Here is a 20,278-nt window from a genome sequence, read left to right on the forward strand (position 1 = left end):
CTATGCCTACACCTGCCAGTCCACGAGAACTGGTCATCGGGTCACCAGATACACGTAGGGTGTATCTCGTTGGCTCTCCGTTTTGCCGAGGTGAGGTCAAGTGAATGACCACACTGGAATCCTGTATGCGTGTTTCGGAGACACAGCATACATCAATGGAAAGAGACTCTAGGGTTTTAGCCAAGGAAGCCTGCTGACCGATTTGACATAGAGTGTGTACGTTGAAAGCTCCAATGTGTAGTTTGGAGCGAGGTTTCAGTAGACCTGGGACAGAGTTTTGAGCACTAGAATCGTTGGCTATGGTGACACTTGAGGAGGAAGCCGAAAGAGGAAGTTTAGGGTTGAAAGTCGATGTAGGAGGAATAATAGGAATTGAAGAGGAAGGTTGATTATGAATACAGTGGTCTTGGGTGCTGTTAGAGGTATGAGGGCGATTATCACTTCCCGGTTGCCCACACCGTGGAAGGGTTCTTCTGGAGGTACCTGAAAAGGGAATTGGATTAGAGGCGGTCTCAGTGACCTGAGAGCGTGACCGCAGTGCCCAAGGGACAACTGCTTGAGGCCGGTCGCGCACGGCCTTTTCGTGGGAGGTTTTTGACGTGTTAGCTCCGTTCTTCAAAGGGCCTTACCGCCGGAGACGGAAATCCGTGAGGTGTGCATTTTTAGGGTCGACCTTTTCTAACCCCACCCCTCCTTGTGGGAAGGCAGCATCGCTGTCATGCTGGTTGTCTGAAGGAAACACCTTACTGCTGTCACACCTCTGTACAGTCAGCAGTACGACTTCGCCTTCGGACCTTGGGTTTGTTGCTTTTAGTCTTACCGCTCTTCAACCGACCTGTCTGACATGGTAGGACCTTGAGGAACGGTTGTTCCAGCCAGTATAGCTCGGTTGCTTCATCACGATAGGCAAGCCCGACCACCACGTCAAGGTAGCAACAACGGTCGGGTTTACTAGTCCACGATCCTGTAAATGTTTCGCACAACATTACTATGGATAGACAGCATGACTCGTGCAGGATCGAGAAGTTAGTACTCTTGATAAAGAAAAACTAGTCTGAATTTATAAACTTCCTTTGTTGTAGCAGGTAGATAAAAGAATTTGGATTTAAGTCAATACTGAATTTTGTGAAGATTATCTACTATGGCAGGTCCTAACACAGACCATCGGACTGAATTTATATAACAGGCAAATATGCTTACTAGTTTGACTGAAAATCTAATTCCAAAACAAAAGGTTAGATCAAGGAAAAAGAAATGCACCCGATTGGCCATCGATCGGACTATTAGCTTGTCTCCGGCGCACTATGACGCTCACCATTGTTTGTCGAGCAGGCGATGTTCTGTATATCCTATGCATTCCAGCCGATGAAAGTTTAACCCTGTTAATCGACCTAGTATCCTTAAATAACCCATTACACCTAACCCCAGCTTAACCCGCTTGACGGTTTCTTCATGTTCAGAGGGGTTTGACGAAACTGAAAAATGAGGTTGTCACTACACTAAATTACTTATTGCCAAACTAGCCGCAAAATCAAACCAGTTTTACGTCACCACTTTAAATTCAAAGGAAGGGAAGCGTATCCTGAACACTAGTTTGCTGAGTTTTTGTTAATCATGAATGCTACTTTTAGTTGAAAATTGAACCTCCTAGTAGCAGTTAATCCCCAAAAGTCAGACATAAGAACTGTTACGACAAAAGAAATCAAGATTATTCCATAATATTTAACAAACTGTTTGCAGAAAAATGGACAAAACCTTAATATCTGTTCGTTTTAATTAAAGGCATATTTAAAATCGTCGCAAACAATTTATGTTAATCGATAGCTAGTTTCGCATTTTCAAGGTTCACTTGGTTAACATGGCTGGTTTCAAGTAGTTAAATTCTTAGAAGTAAAAAAATGCTTAAGTATCACAAATAGTGTACAGATCTTTTAATATAAAATTTAGATGTTATCGTCATTTATAATAAGCCAAAATAGTAAGGATTTGTAAGCTGAATGCGCCCGAGCATATACAGTAGAAGTCCACAATTAACGAGGCGGAATATATTTAGTCATAATTAGCGCCACAACATATGATGTGAAATCACTTCCCTGATAAAAAGACAAAAAGATGTTTATTTTTCATTTATTGTCAGTATGCTGATATAAAACAAATCCCATAGACATTTACGGCGGACTAAATACTCGGAAACGATGGTTTAATTGTTCCTGAACGTGAAGACGGCTTGTATTACTAAATGCGCCGTCGCCCACAAGCTTTTGGCAGCAGAAAACTCGCCGAATGCGATTATGAAGCAGAGCCATACCACACATCAGACATGGTTCAAGTGAAAAGTATGCATCAAAACCTGTACACAAGTAAGAATCAGAGTACTGATTTCCTGTATTCTGTTTTAATTTAGCAACAGCTGATACAGCAAGTAATGCTGCATGATCTAACCAAGATATATCTGATGTTATCGTAGGTGTAGTTGATTCTACTAATGCAATATTCGATTCTGGATCAACTATGATGACTGCACAAGCCGGACCGTCAACGCCTGCACATGATTGTGGGTGTATATCACTTAGTTCTTGCACTTGTTTTGACAAGGTAGAAACACGTTTGAGCCATAATGAATGCCTGAAAAAGATAACACAAGTATTTGTATTTTATATAACAACGTGAAAACTAACCAGTAGAAGACAGTTCCTTATGAGAAGTCTTCGGTCTACTTTACACCACTAGAGAAATCAATATCGCGAATTTTGCTAAAACGAGAGATTAACATAGCATGTTTGCCGATGCCGAAGTAAGCGCCTAGCGTTTTACTCAAATTTCAGCATAAGTTGCATACTGAGCTCGGCATTAAGTTTCCGTTGAAAAACGGACTCTTATTTTATTGTACAACACATAACTTTCCCAGGCACCAAAGGTGCTAAGTGATGATTCGTACATCTCCATCGTCTCATCATCATACAACACTAAACTTAGTAATAACAATATAGTTTGAAACCCGTTTAGCACATAAGTACACCATTAGTATCATAAATACATTGATGTCCAATATATAAATTCTAAAGACCAAACAACCTACTTTTTTAGCTCTAATTCTGAGAAACATGATAACGACAAGCTTCGTCCAACATTCACTAGTTCCTCAAGCTCGGGACAGGCTCGTAAAGTGGATGGCCAACCTAAAATAATTGGTTCATTAAGTGAATTTTTGAACGATGAAAATCTCTTCTCTTGTGATTCATTTGAAAATGAGTAGAGGAGCTGATGCTTGCGAGTTATTGGTGCATGAAGTGGTATCCAGCAGGGTGTTGGGGATGTGCTAATAAACTGGTGATTGGATGAATTCAATTGTAGTAAGTCGACCATAGATTTCAAAGTTTCATTGGCATCTAGCCATGTATAGCTGCAACAAATGGAGGCAAAAGAAAACACACATATTTGAATCTTTATTATAATCTAGAAAGTAGCAATAGCAAACTATCGGTTCACCACACCAAATATGAGACAATAATAAACATTGAACCCCAAACTGCAGAGTTAGTTCTTTAGAGAATTTATTAACAACTAAGGTAAACCAGATTTTAGCTCACAAGTCCAAATAAGTATAATCTCGAATAATATGGAAATCATCAAACAACAAACATTACGTTTAATTGATTTTCTCGGAGTTCTAATCTTCCTGTTGTTGGTACGAACTGCAAATGATCACATTCTGGCATATGTAAATCAGCTCAAGGTGAGTATATATATATATGAAGCAACGAATTGTGAAAAAGACTCTAGGAACAAAATCTTCATAGGTCGGACATTTCCCAAAGCCACAAAATAAGTGAGCAGCCATTTTCACAAAGTTATGCAGATGCAGATAATACTCATATATACTGGTGGATTGACAGCTAACCTTAAACCTAACTCGGTTTGATATTTGGTTGCAACGGATGTTGCTTACATCAATTAATTTAGGACAATGAAATGGTTGGTCAGTGAAACGTAGGATAAGATTGGTGCAAACCAAGACATGATCAGAGTCCAGGTACGCACTGCAAAAATGGCCACAGTCTGATTTTTTGAACATGTTCCAAAAAGCCTCAGAACAAGAGAAAGAAAGACTCTAAATAGGGCAATCACCAAACATCTTGATACAGGACATTAGGTCGATACCCTACAATCATTCAAGGTGATTGGTAAGTAGCTAAACTCCAGTCTTCTAAAGTTTGCTGAAGCAGTTGCTATCAGACGCCAAAAACCTGGATTATGTGTTCAAAAGGAGATGGTTATTAATCTTTCCTTGCCTTGGTGACTAATATTCCTTCGCTGTATCTTAATATTTTTTCTTTTCCTTTAAACTCTTTCTTGCACTTATCACATCATTGAGTTTTATTTCAACTATCTTCCAAATTAGTAATCTTATTTTATCAACTGAAATCTACTCATTTTATTCCTATCAATGTTTACTTGTTTCTAGCCGTTTGAACTGTGGTCACAATGTTCTTTTACATAAGGTATATATTTACAATATTCAGTCTACAAAATTTATTTACACCCTTGCTATACTATACGAATATGTCTTCAATAAAACTTCCAATCAAACTCTTTCATGTAAGTAATTTAAACCCATTATGTAATTATGATTTTTAAATATCACAGGTTGTAAGCAACTGACGAGAACCAACGAAATAAAAATGAATCCATCAACTACTGTTCTCTTTATTTTATAACAAGCGTTATAATTGTTTTGTAATGGTCGAACTGTTGTTTAAACCATATTTTCCGGTGAATATTTAAACCAACTACATCAGACCAAAACGTGTTTGCACGACCTAGTTTCATGTGAAACTCCCATCTTTTGGTTCACATTTTGTTAGTTTCTCACTGTGCTGACGTAAAGTGTGACATAAAAGAGAAATGGATGGAATCCAATTACTCCTTGATTTGCTCCTTTTTGGAAATTGAAATAATTGGAACGAAATGTATAGTCTACTCAAAGTTATTGTTGTTGTAATGAGTGACAACACAAAACAATAGTATTTATAAACAATAATAATTTACTGTAATCATTTCACCGCGAAAAATGTTTGGCCTACGAATTACTGTTACTATTCCCAATTTCATCTGTTTTACAACGTTGTTCTCATTCTAGATTAGTGTAAAATATCCAACTTATTGTTATATGAGTTCATTGAGAGTTTGTCGCTTATTTTTTCTTCAGAATACGTGTGGATTGGTCCTACCCCTAGGCTTTGGCTTTCTCTCTTCTGCAGCAGATCAAGTAAGTCGATTTCTTCATATTTACTCATTGCCATATTTCTGAGAGTGCTGCAATACTGTCTCGCAGCTCATGTTGTATCATATAGCGTTTCCCTAGGGGCCACTAACTCAAGAATCCCATCCACAGGGCAGTGGAACAACGTCAGAATATCCAATTCCATAGTAGCCGGTGATTAACAATAGGTTCATAAGCCGTCCGATCGCATCAAGGTTATAGCTGACATGTGCACCATAGGTTTGGAATGGAGGTTTGACAGCTCTCGTGAACGGACTACCTTTATCCACTAACCGAGTTTAAGAACCAGACGTCCGCTTTTTGTCCTCTCACTTCTGTAACCAACACATGCAGTGCGCAAAACGTTTCCCGCAGTGACTATAAAAACGTAGCCATAAGAGCTTTTCGAAAGGAACACAGAACTATTTTCATCCCTGATCGAACCTCAACTGCTCAATTATTGGTTAGGCATTATTAGTTTTTTTAAAATACCGAAACTAACACTTTCGAAATTATACCTTCATCATACAATAAAAACGTATGAATCAATTCACGGTTCCAAATCCACTCTATTTACTTCGATTTAGAAGGCCCGTAATACCACTAGCGCTGCGATAAAGTGTGGGCCCGAAACCGACCACATGGTGGTTAGTAAGTGAATTACAACATGAGAAACAAATACTAATTGGCACTTGATACGTGCTGATAACGTTCACAACACAAACCTTGATTTGGCTATCTGCAAAAAGACATAAGTTGATTTACTTTCATATGATCGGCAACTGTCTATTCGTTTAATATGACTGAGCTCCCCAGGGAGTGGAACAAATGATTGTAAATATTGATTTATTTTACTTAGATGATGTTCTGAATGAACTGCAACACACCAACCTGGTACTAAATGTGGTCGACAACATTCAACTTCATGCGGAAGTATTGCTACTAATTCGGAGGCGATAATGCAGTGGTTGTTTCGTTTCATAATAAGATGACCGTCTAGTCGTTTGCGTTTAGATGCCATAGAATCGATCTGCGATGAAAAATGAATTGACGTAACTTCAAATGAAACATAGGCATTATGTGAACTAGTCGTTTTTTACGAGATAAAAGAAAATGTGTGAAATAATTAAGGAAATTAAAATACCTGGTGATAAATAGGAGTAAATACCAACTAAGAATCCATTAATTAAAGATTATTGACATAAAATTGTCAGCTGTCTATCATACTTGAAAATTCGAACAAATTAAGTAAATTATTTCCACAGTTTACTGAATTTTAACGACAAATAACGGTCTCATAATGATATGGATTACATATCAATACGTTGAATGTAAAGCGGTCACTTTTTTAGTGTCAAATCAAATACAAATGAGGTTTTCGAATCTTTGCATTAACAGTGAATCAGTTATCACTTAATTTTCCTCAAAATCGTTTATTTTTGATCCCACATTACGTGATTATTCAATGTATTCTTTATTGGTTGATAGATTAGTACAATGTCGATCGGTTATGATTATTGTGCCAACCAACTATCATTGGAACCTATATACGTGATTAATGTTGACTCCACATCAAGTTGAAAAGACAGTGAAATAAACAAAGTATTCTCTTAAGTCTAAACGAAACTGTTTAAACATATGAATTAGCGCACTTGCCGCAAGACCAGCTTTACTGAACCCACGGGACATGGAAGCAGCACACAGAGACTTTCTCATAGGTGTCACTCCACCAACGAATGGAGAAATCAGCATGGCCATCAGACAAATCAAGAGTGGGAAGGCAGCAGGACCTGACAATATACTAGCTGAAGCACTGAAATCAGATATAAAAGTGATTGCAAACATGCTCCACATTCTATTTAGGAAGATTTGGGAAGAGGAACAAGTGCCCACAGACTGGAGAGAAGGTCAACTAATCAGGATACCAAAGAAGGGAGATATGAGCAAGTGTGGGAAATACAGAGACACTACAATACTATAAGTACCCGGACATGTTTTCAGTAGTGTTGTTCAACCGGATGGAAGGTTCAGTAGACACCCAACTTCAAGACCAACAGGCTGGACTCCGTAATGATCGGTCGTGAACAGACCTACAACTGAAGAACATATGGAACTCAAAACAACTGTCAGCCAACACCAAAGTCAGAATCCTCAATGCAAACTTCAAGACAGTTCTACTGTATGGAGCTGAAACGTAGAGAACTACTACAACCATCATCAAAAAGGTACAAGAATTTATAAACAACTGTCCACTGGGCGGATACCATCAGCAGCAGCCCAATGTGGTGGAGAATAAACCAGCTTCCAATTGAAGAAGAAAGTAGGAAAGACGTTGGAGGCGGGTAGGATATACAATGCGGAAGTCATCAGACTGCATCACGAGACAATCCCTAACGTGGAATCCTGAAGGGTAGAGGAAAAGAAGACCAAGGAATGCATTGTGTCGGGAATTGGAAGCGGACATCAAAAGAGCAAACAGCAATCGGAAAGGATTGCCCAGGACATGGTCGGATGGAAGATGTTGGTGGGCTGCTTATGCTCCTCCACGAGGGGTAACAGACGTAATTAAGTACTTTCGGCTGGTTAAATACACCCCGATTTGTGTAAGTTTTCGTTAGCCTGAATGTAGCGAGAACATAGAACAGAAGCAGGGTAAGTGAATTTAAAAAATATGGTTTGTGAAACTCAGGCACTGTTGCTTTTAATTGATACAGAACTACTTACCAAACACATGTTCGTGTCAGGTGGTCGTCAGCTTGAAACACTGGACCTGTGCTCCAGATTAGTTGGAACTTGTCAACAAGGCATCCCTTCAGTTGTGAAGGAACTGATGCTTCTTGTGGGTTTTAGACCCATGTTACCTAGCTTTACAGCCTGAGACGTTACTATTGAGCTATTAGGACTTTAATTGACACGCTACAAAACTGAGATATTTATAATTGATTGATTGCTGAGTAGTGACAAATGTTACCTTTGTGTAGAATTTTAGCTCTGACCGAATTATAACAATCAAGTTGCAATGTAGCCACCAGTCTGAGTGATTCGACGTTGAGTGAGTTATTGCGAAATGTCAGGTGGTCGAAGGTAGTTGGAAGGAAACCGAAGACCCAGTTTTCGTGTTATCAGGTGACGTTGAGTCACTTCGACTATTGGCCGCATTGTAACTTGACTAATTAGCATTACAGGAATAAACAAACATAATATTGGTCACTGATCAGTCAAACGTACAGATTTGTGTCAAGGCTAGTGATAGTACCTACCTAACCGAACATTAAAGTGGAGTGGGATTCACATTTGCAACCATGTAGTTAAAGGTCAAGTAATTTAATCTTGGACCCGATGGTAGCAACGAAAAACGATTACTGAAAGCAATCTAATAAGCTAACTGTGAAAATGACAAAAAAATTAGACGAATAACCAACTTGTGAGTTATCATCTAACTCCGGTAAGAAGTAGATGTCATCGTTTGACTCGGCTTTACTGTCCTTACTGTAAACTGATAAATGATTATCGACATCTTTAATATCCAATCCAACAAATTTTAAAAGGCTGGTCACTCGTTTTACATAAACTGGATGTACTGATATGAGATTCTCCTCAGAACTAATTATGTATTCCTTTATATCTGGAAATAATTAGATAGAAATGCACACTTATATTTGTGTTTCTACTGTGCAGATTAACAAGTGACACGAACAAAAGTAAATGATATTATCATTAAAATGCACCACAAACACATAACATGCTAACCGGTGTTGGAGATGGTTGGAAGAAGGTTAGGGGCGGCCAAACCAAAACGTGGCATCAGTGCTTGAAGTCACTAACTTCTAGTCTGAGCCATGTTGGTAGATGCAGACTACTTGGTTGGGGTCCGCGTGACAATTGTAACCAATGGTTGGAGACTCTTGGTGACATGGCTCAGAATCGGTCACAATGGCGTCGGTGTATACACTCTCTGTCTTCTCTTAAACTAAGAGATTAAAATCGCTTTATATCTTTCTTTCTACGAACTAATTCTTTCTTCTTGTACTATATCCTTATTGCAATCTTTCTTTTATATATTACCACCTCTGAATTAACTACTTTTATGAATCCGGTGTCCATCTTGTTGTGTTAATGAGGTATGGCAACTTGGACCGATGCATATATGTGCCTGGTCCTACGTTGTGGCTGACTGAAACACATAACATAGTTTGAAAAGTCCTGACTTGCGTAATCTTCCAGAGTCCAGCTAGAGTTCTAGAACACTCGCGCCTGAGCATCCACGAATGGTTATCATACCTTAGGGAACTGCATTCATGATTGTGATGCGCCTTCCCACGAACAACAGTCCAGTAACCCTCAACAAATTTACGATAGACGAAGGCCAGACATTAAGCATTTGTTGGGGCCCTTCAGGAAAATATATAATAACATTGACCAACTTACCATCTCTATCGAATAGGCTGTGGGGATTTGACGACTATTTTACGACCATTTCTCTAACATACAAGTTTTATATACGGCTTCTGATTCTTGTGGAAATGCGAATCATGAACCGCACAATAGTAGTATGTTGCCTTTCGTGTACTGATAGCGCTCTTTAACCCTTCAAGCGATTGGAACGCTACCATGTACAATGTAGTTGAAATAGACATTATCGGTGTCCGTGACGACATTTGAAACGATAGAGCTAGCACTTTGTAAGTTATCAACGTTCGTAGTTTGGAGAAAAGGTGAACATTGAAGGAATATTTACTCTTTACATTACTTTTCAAAAATTAATAACCAGCAGCTACAATTTTAAAACTATTCAAGTCATTTGACCAAACAAGATAGAAAATTTCTTTAATGAAACAAGGCACAAAAATTGCTATGTTGTAGATGCTATTCTTCTTTCACATTACAAATATCATATTTAACACACCCATTAACATATACACGGCTAGATCTCACCGGAATAACATAACATTACCATGATCAGACCTATGTTAATTTCGACGACTGAAAATATCCTACATTGTGCCTTTTGCACTATTCAAACTTCTATTTATTTTTATTATTCGAAGAAGTGAATTACACTAAATGACGAAACGTCGAAAGTGTAGTTTTTCTAGTTATTAGGACTTTACAAATAAATTATATCATAAAACTACATGTTGGTTTCAATGATTTTGTGTTTGAAAATAAACTGTTGACGAAATTTATTATTCTCCTCTTTTTTAATGACGTAAAAACTCATTGAATGGAACTGCTTAATTCAAAACAGTTATGAACAATATTTTACGTTGATGTATTTTACTGATAGTGATATTGGGAGAGTAAGAAAGTACTTATCAGTGAAATGTAGGGTGCCTATTCTCCCGTTCTGTCGAAAATAAAAAATAATGAAGCTTGAAGGAAGTATTTTCTATAACTGGTAATATAACAACTTTACTAAGTACAGGATTATGAATCCAGCTTAGAATTACGCATTGTGTAGCGACTAATTATACTGACCAACTGAAATATACGTAATGGTGTTCAAACCTGGGACCTGCTGGTTGACAGCCAAGTGCTTCAACCACAATGCTATTGCTTTATCTTTTATCGGATAAGAGGCTTTATATTTGCGGATTTATTAAAAAATATGTATAAACGTACCAGCATACTTTTCAAGTAAGTGATGAAGACAGGACACGCAATTTTTGCAGCCGCCAATGCTTACATTTATCTGTAGAGAAAAAAGTAATCAATGGAAACATAATCCAAAAATCACACTTAGGAAATCGGACGCTTTTTGGCTCATGGGTAAATCAGATTGACAAAGTACTTGCGAAACCAGACTTCAGAAAACGTGTCAAGAAATATTATAGTTATCGCGTAATCATTTCATAACCAACTCACTCCTACACCAGTTAATCTTGCATTTTAACGTGGGTCGCGGTTGGGCATATATAACACATGTCCCAACTACCTCAGTCGATGAAAACCCACAACGTCAACAAACGAGATGCTATACTGGTCTAATACTCTCTACTAACTATAGTATTGTTCAATCTTGTTCCACAATATGCGAGCAGTGCATTAAAGACACCTGTGATCAAAAACGAGGAGCATTTGACTTTCAGTTGCCATGTTTCCATATCATAGAGTAATACAGAACAAACCGTTGCATTGTACTCGCCACTTTGTTGAAAGCTGACACAAGATGACAAAAGCTAAACTAGCTCTCTAAATCCATTCAGAGAATTCATTAACCAGCAAGTTGCCAGGAGTGACAAAAATTCCAAGATAAGTGAAATGTTTGCCTTATATGCAGTTGTTTAATTACTTTGGATGGGGAATTTATTGCCATTCGATACCATCTAGTATTATTTAACTGGTTATCTAATTAACAGGGATAAAACTATCAGTTATTTATTTCGAATCGGCTTCTTAAACTAGTTTGAATATGACCATTTGATCGATATATATAGCTAAAATAAATTCTAGGTAAGGACCTAATACATGTCATTCAGATAATAAAACCATTTGAACAGAAAAATAACCATCATTTTTAAAAAGTTCCAATCACTTTTAAAATCCATATGAATAAATAGTTAGAATAACTTTTCAAGCGTTATGTAGCGATAAAATAGCAAATAGAAAACCCCAACACACTCAACATGATTTTCATGCTTATAAATATCATGATACGGTGACTTGTTGGTAAACTTTCTTCGTTAATTCAAAATATTTCTGCAATGAGAATGATATGATGATTGACTAACCAATATAATCAGTGTAGAAACCAGATACAGCATATACAATTAAATTGTTTACGATGGTTACAAAACATTCGACTAAGTAATCAAGTACAGGTAGTAAGCTTTGAGCCGTATTCGCGCGAAATATGATACAATAATTTACTTCTCAGATAAAAGTTGATTAGTGAGACTAAATTTCCATTCAAACAACAGTTCTGTGAAAAGATTGGACAAATATGTATGCACATGGCATTTACTTGATCGGAATGGTGCGACATATTCAAATCTTACTCAATATGAAGACAAACAAAGGATTTACATAATCTTATTTTCAACATTAAGGTTGTGGTAAATGTCGGCATACTATTAACACTACTAAGCAGTTTTTGACATTATTGATTAATGTTGTATTCAAGTACATGAACAAATATCATAGTCAATGTTAATCAATACGATAACTGTTTTTATTTACATTGGTGGGATTTGGTCTGTACTATATTCTGACTAACTGCAAATGAACATGGAGTATTATTTAAAGTAAACCTTAAAATATTACTGGGGGAAAAACTATTGAAGCAAACTATTATGCAATAAGGCGGTAATACTGTAATGAACGAAAAGGCAGGTAAAGTAAAGCAATTTGTTTTATGCAAAAGGACACAGTGCCTTTGTAAAATATGAAAATCACACATTAAATACATCAATTGCACATTTCCCTTAAGTTGTCCTTTACATAGTCCATTCCTCCAATTCTGTTGTTATTTCGACTGCTCTGTTTTCCTTCCTCTTCACCTTATTTCAGTCCTCTGCTGGTATGCATTTCACTTCAAAAACCTGTCATATACTACAAATATCTGTCCACGTAAGTAGCGCACACCACAATATCACTTTCGATGAACTTTAAATAAACAACACTGACCAACAGAATACAGACATACTTCAGTCCAATTGTGACTACAATTAATAAATCTCAAAATACACAAGCTTGTCATTTGTGCGCTAGTTACAACCGGGCGTTAACAAAGTAATATGAATGCGATCATATTGAGTTTCTTATGAGTTATCTTAAAACACCACACATATTTGTTGCAAAACTTGTCTTAATCATAACAAATATTCGAATAAAGTTAACTCATATTGGAAAATGTACTCAGTATAAAAGAGATTAAGAAAATTAGAAAATGGTCAGTGCAAAAGAAATGCAATACCTTTGTGTATTCGTCTGACATTTTGCTGCCTGTAGTTTGAATAAAATTAGGTCGATAACTTTTTCAAATATAATTAAGAGTTAAGAAGATTAGTGCAGTAAAGTAAATCTATATTTAATTGTAACCAATTTACAACAAGCACTAAAGTTCGATTTAGTTTGCAATGAATCATTCGTTATATGAATCACTACTGGGACTAAACTTTTGCTGCCTGAGAACACGTTGATTACTATCCATCATAGCGTATACCAATGCTGTTCCAAATATTGTATGACCCAAAAGCAAACAGGTGCCAACAGTTCGAAATGAGTTACTATAGAGTTTGAACATTCTCCACATACTTTTAACATCAAGCAGGTCAGGTACCGGGTAAGATCGTGTGATAAGTGCAGAGGCTGCAGAAGAGAGAAAGCCAAAGCCTAGGGGTAGGACCAATCCACACGTATTCTGAAGAAAAAATAAGCGACAAACTCTCAATGAACTCATATAACAATAAGTTGGATATTTTACACTAATCTAGAATGAGAACAACGTTGTAAAACAGATGAAATTGGGAATAGTAACAGTAATTCGTAGGCCAAACATTTTTCGCGGTGAAATGATTACAGTAAATTATTATTGTTTATAAATACTATTGTTTTGTGTTGTCACTCATTACAACAACAATAACTTTGAGTAGACTATACATTTCGTTCCAATTATTTCAATTTCCAAAAAGGAGCAAATTAAGGAGTAATTGGATTCCATCCATTTCTCTTTTATGTCACACTTTACGTCAGCACAGTGAGAAACTAACAAAATGTGAACCAAAAGATGGGAGTTTCACATGAAACTAGGTCGTGCAAACACGTTTTGGTCTGATGTAGTTGGTTTAAATATTCACCGGAAAATATGGTTTAAACAACAGTTCGACCGCCCCCGAATGCCCTGGTACGGCCGAGAGTGGGGAAAGTCCGCTCTCCCTCTCGAAATGCTCTCACATGACCACGCGTATATAGCCTCTTCCAGGGAAGTCCCACTCACTGCCTTCTCTCACCACGGGGGTGTTGTTTACGAAAATGAGAGGACGAAAAGCGAATGTCTGGCGCTTTAACCGGATTCCAAACCAAACCAATGGTGCACATGGGCTCCAGTATCCTGCGGGAACAAATGGCGTATGAACCAATTGTTGGTCACCGGCTTCCATGAGACTGCATCTCCTTACGATGCTCCACTGCCTTGTGGATCAGACCTTTAGGTCAATGGCTCGGGGTGTGGCCCCCTAAGAAAACCACCTGCTTCGGTTTGGGCACCCGGGCAGTATCACAGCCCTCACACATATCGAATGAGATTTGTGTGGCGCATATGTATTTGGTGCCTTCTTGTACCAATATCTATGTGTTAAAATAATAATAATAACAGTTCGACCATTACAAAACAATTATAACGCTTGTTATAAAATAAAGGGAACAATAGTTGATGGTTTAGAGTAGATTGATTAGTTCGTGGCCTAATGTTAGCGGGACATAGAAAGGATTAAAGCATGCTCCGTGCACGATTGCGTTGGAGCACACTGATTGGCTAATTCTTATCCAAACACCACTAGTTGATACTTGGAGAACATCCTAGAACCTTCTCATGTAAAAACTATAAATATACTAACGTTTTTTGTATTGCGTTTCTTACTTTCATCTATCCTTGTTATTTGGAATATAATCTCTTCCCTATTCAATTGCATTCTGGTTTGGGGACTTGTCGAGTGAATTGGTGTCCGAGAATACTAAGCAATAGGAATAGCTGGGTTGTAATAAGAGAAAATTATAATACCTAACAAACCGTTTTCAAATGTTTAAGTTAATAATCAACACAAGAAATTTTAATCCCAATTTGACAATTAATTTGGCAGGCGTGGGAGTATGTTAGAGTGTAAGGCATCCAAATAACGTATAGCAAACATTACACAATAGTTAACAAGCTTAACTCTAAACGCCCTAGTACAGTTAAGAAACAGTTCACTCTCAATCTCGAAATGCTGACATGACCACAACTGGAGAAGCTCTACTTACCACCTTCTCGCTGCGTAGGTGCTGTTTAGAGAAATGAGAAGAAAAACAGTGCTTAGACCGGGTTGGTGGGTACTACGGACCTCCCAAATATGACAATGAGTAATTATAAGGAAATCGACTTACTTGATCTGCTTCTCTACCTACTCAGAAGGTATCTATTACTCACCTAATTCAAGTGCTCTCGTTTTACTTTACTTCCCTCTTCTACTCCTTTTTATTTCCATTGTGTACTTTTATTTGTTTTTGACTCGCTCACGGCTCGTCTATGGTGCCAAACTTGTCTTGTGCAAATGAACTCAAGTCTGTGACTGGTCAAATGTTTAAAAGCCACCACCGGATATGATTACTGATACTGCCTTTCGGAAACTACATGTCAAAGTGATTTTCAACGTTCACACACTAATGCGGATTGAACAACAAATAGATTTGGCTATGTCCTTGCAAAGTCTTAATATTGACGTTTGTTGTCCATTCGAGACTCGTATTCAAGAGGTACCACAAAATCACCCTCCATCTGTTGAATCGGAAAGCCTGTTTTGCGTGCGCTTGACCGGAGACCCTGTGGCATCTTGATCCGGTTTAGCTGGTGGTCGTGTTGGAACCGCACTAAGCGCCAGAGTAGAGGTAGTAATAACCGACTGAATCTCCATTAACAGTCGTGCATGTGCTGTTACATTGGAAAGCTTCACCAAAGTGAGGCAGAATCGGTGTGAAAACAATTTCTTGTTATCTCTGCCTACACTCCGACAGATTGTAGCACAGATGCGACTAAGTATCAATTCTGCTACAAATTAAATGATCGCAGTAAAGCGCGTCCAACATATATTTTAGTGCTAGCTAGAGATCTAAATTGGAAGGTCAGGTGTCTGGATACAGAGGAAAGTTATCTGGGTGGCTAATGGATACTCGTTGGTTGCAGGTTGGATAACGGCGATCGTTTTCCGCAGCTTTGCGCAGACCACATGTTTCTGGGTAGAACCGACTTTTGGTAGTCATCAGCGATGTACCGCCTGGTGTCCTCCTTATATAACTTAAGTCTGGACTCAGATTAACCGCATTAAGATCGGCTGCCGCTGGCGTGGTTGTGTACAAGACTGGCCAATTTTTGCAGTGTGTACCTAGACTCTGATCATGTCTTGGTTTGCACCAATCTTATCCTACGTTTCACTGACCAACTAATTCATTGTCCCGAATTGATTGATGTAAGCGAAGTGGCTGCAGCATCCGTTGCAACCAAATATCAAACCGAGTTAGGTTTAGCTGCCAAGTCACCATAAATTATACATGACCACCTTGTACTAGAGTTCATCACTTACTAACTGGCTTTCCATCCATCACTTTCACAACCGAAAATTAATCATAACATATCAAAAACCCTGTTATGCAATAAGGGAAGATTGATTTTAAATTAGTAAACTAATTTAGTTATATCGACCAATTATTCGAAAACGTTACACCTGTACTAAATTTGTGTTTATCAATGGTTACGTATTTCTCTGTGAGTTGGCATCTCACTGCCATATTTTAAAAGAGGGATTAATTAAACGTGACAGCTTTTAAAAGTTATTACTTTTCAACCTATAAACTAATTTACTAAACCAAAGGATTAAAGATTATACTCTGAGGAACCACACCTCATTGGTACGGTTAACAGGACACGATTTATTTATTTATTTATTTTAACACATAGACATTGGTACAAGGAGGCACCAAATACATATGCGCCACACAAATCTCATTCGATATGTGTGAGGGCTGTGATACTGTCCGGGTGCCCAAACCGAAGCAGGTGGTTTTCTTAGGGGGCCACACCCCGAGCCATTGACCTAAAGGTCTGATCCACAAGGCAGTGGAGCATCGTAAGGAGATGCAGTCTCATGGAAGCCGGTGACCAACAATTGGTTCATACGCCATTTGTTCCCGCAGGATACTGGAGCCCATGTGCACCATTGGTTTGGTTTGGAATCCGGTTAAAGCGCCGGACATTCGCTTTTCGTCCTCTCGTTTTCGTAAACAACACCCCCGTGGTGAGAGAAGGCAGTGAGTGGGACTTCCCTGGAAGAGGCTATATACGCGTGGTCATGTGAGAGCATTTCGAGAGGGAGAGCGGACTTTTCCCACTCTCGGCCGTACCAGGGCATTTGGGGGCCACGAACGATTAGAACACTAGGTAAAATCTCCTAGAGATACAGGCTTTGCTTAGCCAACCCATTAAATGTGAATTTTGTTACAATGAAACTTGATGGTACGTGTTTACACTTATGATTTTGAATCAATATCTTGGAAAATGAATCATATGGACAGTAAGCTACTGGCAGCACTTGATCTAAGAAGCAGAACAAACTATACGTGTAAGAAATACATGAACACGAAATATGTAGCTAAGTAAGAACGGAGAAATATCTCTAAAATAATTATGTTAAGGTTATGAACAGGATAACTCACCATTATTAGAGCTTCACGTATTTGTAAGCAAATACTACAGTCAGGATATAACATTGAATTAGAGGGTCCAACAAGAATTTGATTAGAAACAAAACGGGTAAAACAGTGGTGTGCGATGCCAGTAGGAAGAAATACGCACGGAACCAAAGATAAAGCAAGTCCAACTCTAGTGAACATATTAAAAAACGATCTTGAGCGATAAGTTACAAGTAAACTTGAGAAAAAGGTAGCTACTGTTACTGCTTCTCCTCCAAACTTAAGAGGTAACACATCTAGAGGTTTGTTCCATGAATTGATTATTTGAAGACGCAGAGCAAGTGCCTCAGAAGGATTTAACTGTATGGCACCATGAGGTACAGTTTTAGGGTTATAAACGAGAACCCCTTCAGCACGTTCAACCGACTTATCCATACTTTACATCAAACGATAAAATTTATTTGAAGAGATCTAAAAACATGAAAATAAAGATTATTGACAGAACATTTTATTTCTGAGATTAAGCTTTTCAAACTGCAAACATTAGTCTGTAGCTTAACGGAAGTAAGACAATTTTCCATGACTAGTAAATCACGTCAACCTTTAGTCCTAAATGCGAACACAACCTTGTGGAAATTAAGTGACTGAATATGTTGGTGAAATGCATTTATTAAGATAGTTGGAAGGAGTTGATATGAGTAAATGACAAATATAAGACGGTGAGCATGTTTCTTTAAAATTATATTTGTCATCATTATTATATATCTATGAAGGAAAGTGAATTTATGTGCATAGTAAAAATCAGGTTTTATCGAACTCTTATATTACGCTTTGTACCGATACAGTGACGCAACTAGCCCTACATTTATCATAAATTTTCGTTCTAATTAACTAAACCAGTTTTCGACCAGAAAATGGGAAGGAAAAACAGAAGTACTGGGGATTCGGTGGTTTGTTGCCATATTACACTCTTTATCTTCCCATGAGATTAAAATGCTTTATACCTCTATTTCTACGAACTTATTTTTTCTCCCTATTTTATATCTCTAAATGCAATCGTTTTATATATATATTGCTACCACTGGAGTAACTAAGTCTATGAATTCGGTGCTAATGAGGTATGGCAATTTGGGCCAATGCATGTATGTGCCTGGTGCTACGTTGTAACTGACTGACTGATATTATCAGGTTTATGAGGCCGTCAGTTAGATCTTTTCTTGTTTTCAAGTGTTACACTGAAGCATTCTCAATAACTAAGAACGAGATGTGTGGAACAAAACATACTGCGATGTGACGGCCAGACTTCGGTAGGCTTGTGTCTAGCCTGAAGGTTCCTCGTATTAGATGAGAAAGGGAGGTGTGCGAATCTATAAATAGTTCAAATGGTTGTGGACGGAATAGAAGCTTTCACTTAACGGGCTTCCGTGTCTAGTAGCAGTGGATCATCAATACCTCCAAGCAGGAACCTATGTATATTCTTGATAAAAGGGGAAAAATTTGTAAATCATAGTAAGATATTATCCCTAGTCCTTAAGAATAGGTCAAGTTGCCTCTTAGAGTACTCCCGGGAAGTCGCTTGCACTAGCTCAGTCGGCAGCGAATTCCAGCATTTGACTACTCTAAAGGAGTAAAAGTTATGTCTACAGTCCGTTCTGCTGTGTTGTGTTTCTATTTCCTGGGTGTTACCCGTTAGGTTTGTGTTGGAGCTAAGCTTGTGTTTAAGAGGATGTCTAGAGGTTTTAAGGATACTGTAGGCCATTAGAAGGTCACCTCTAACACGCCTATACTCTAATGAGTAAAGGTCTAGTGATCAGAGGCGCTGTTCATAAGGCTTGAATTCGAGTCCCAGAAATGATTTCGTGGCTCGTAGTTGGATACGCTCCAGTGTCCTTATCCTTTTGGAGTGAGGGAGGACATACTATTCTAAATGCGGACAAATAAAACTGTTGAAGATTATGTGGTAAGTCCTATTGTCAAACTGGTCAAAAATGGGCTTCAATGTTACCAATGCAAGGTTTGCTCGAAAGGCATTTTTGTCAGTTAGCGTAAGACTTCGAATCGTAGGGATGAAAGAACAGGAGAAAAAGTGAGACGACCCGGTAAGTAAATAGAATGCAATTACAGCTAATCAGAAAAGTAATCGACAACAATAAGATATAACCCAAGTTTGCGATTAAAGCAATCTAACGACCATGAACGGGGTCGGTAGCGTCAAGCTTCGGATGCGCTAAGACTTGAAGTCCTTCAAGTATCAAATTGGATGAGTAGAAAAATGAGCTATTTGATTCCCTGTAATCTGTAAAAAGAAATCACATGAGTTTAGATTGTAAAGTGTGGCATTTAAACAACTTCAAATTCAAATGGTTCAAATGGTTGTGGACGGAATAGAAGAAGCTTTCGCTTAACAGGCTTCCGTGTCTAGTAGCAGGGGATCACCAAATCCTCCAGGCAGGAACCTAGGTATGTTAACAATAAAAAAGGAAAAGAAATTGGTAAATCATAATGTGATGCTGTCCTTGGTCCTTAAGAATAGGTCAAGTTGCCTCTTGAAGGACTCCTGAGAAGTCGCTTGGACTAGCTCGGCCGGCAGCGAATTCCAGCTTTTGACAACTCTTAAGGAGTAGAAGTTGTGTC

General features: G+C 38.1%; 1 protein-coding gene across 3 annotated transcripts; it reads right to left on the reverse strand.

The window, feature by feature from the left end:
- Positions 1-913: 913 nt before the first annotated feature.
- ADAT3_1 (adenosine deaminase, tRNA-specific 3) lies at positions 914-19,939 on the reverse strand. 3 transcript variants are annotated; one of them, XM_051214326.1, is made up of 8 exons: positions 19,836-19,939; positions 17,669-18,115; positions 13,179-13,625; positions 10,886-10,955; positions 8,686-8,888; positions 5,989-6,293; positions 3,080-3,403; positions 914-2,625 (listed from the first exon to the last, which is right to left on the reverse strand). In XM_051214326.1, exons 3-8 carry the CDS (start codon positions 13,197-13,199, stop codon positions 2,169-2,171), a joined length of 1,380 nt encoding a protein of 459 aa, XP_051067482.1. In that variant the 5' UTR covers positions 13,200-13,625; positions 17,669-18,115; positions 19,836-19,939; the 3' UTR covers positions 914-2,168. The 3 variants fall into 3 exon arrangements, with proteins under 3 accessions (XP_051067482.1, XP_051067481.1, XP_051067480.1); XM_051214325.1 differs by having other exon boundaries at positions 914-6,293; positions 17,669-17,834; positions 17,876-19,939; XM_051214324.1 differs by having other exon boundaries at positions 914-3,403; positions 5,989-13,625; positions 17,669-19,939.
- Positions 19,940-20,278: the final 339 nt, after the last annotated feature.

The sequence above is a fragment of the Schistosoma haematobium genome, chromosome 2 (genome assembly GCF_000699445.3).
Source record: "Schistosoma haematobium chromosome 2, whole genome shotgun sequence".
NCBI lineage: Eukaryota > Metazoa > Platyhelminthes > Trematoda > Strigeidida > Schistosomatidae > Schistosoma > Schistosoma haematobium.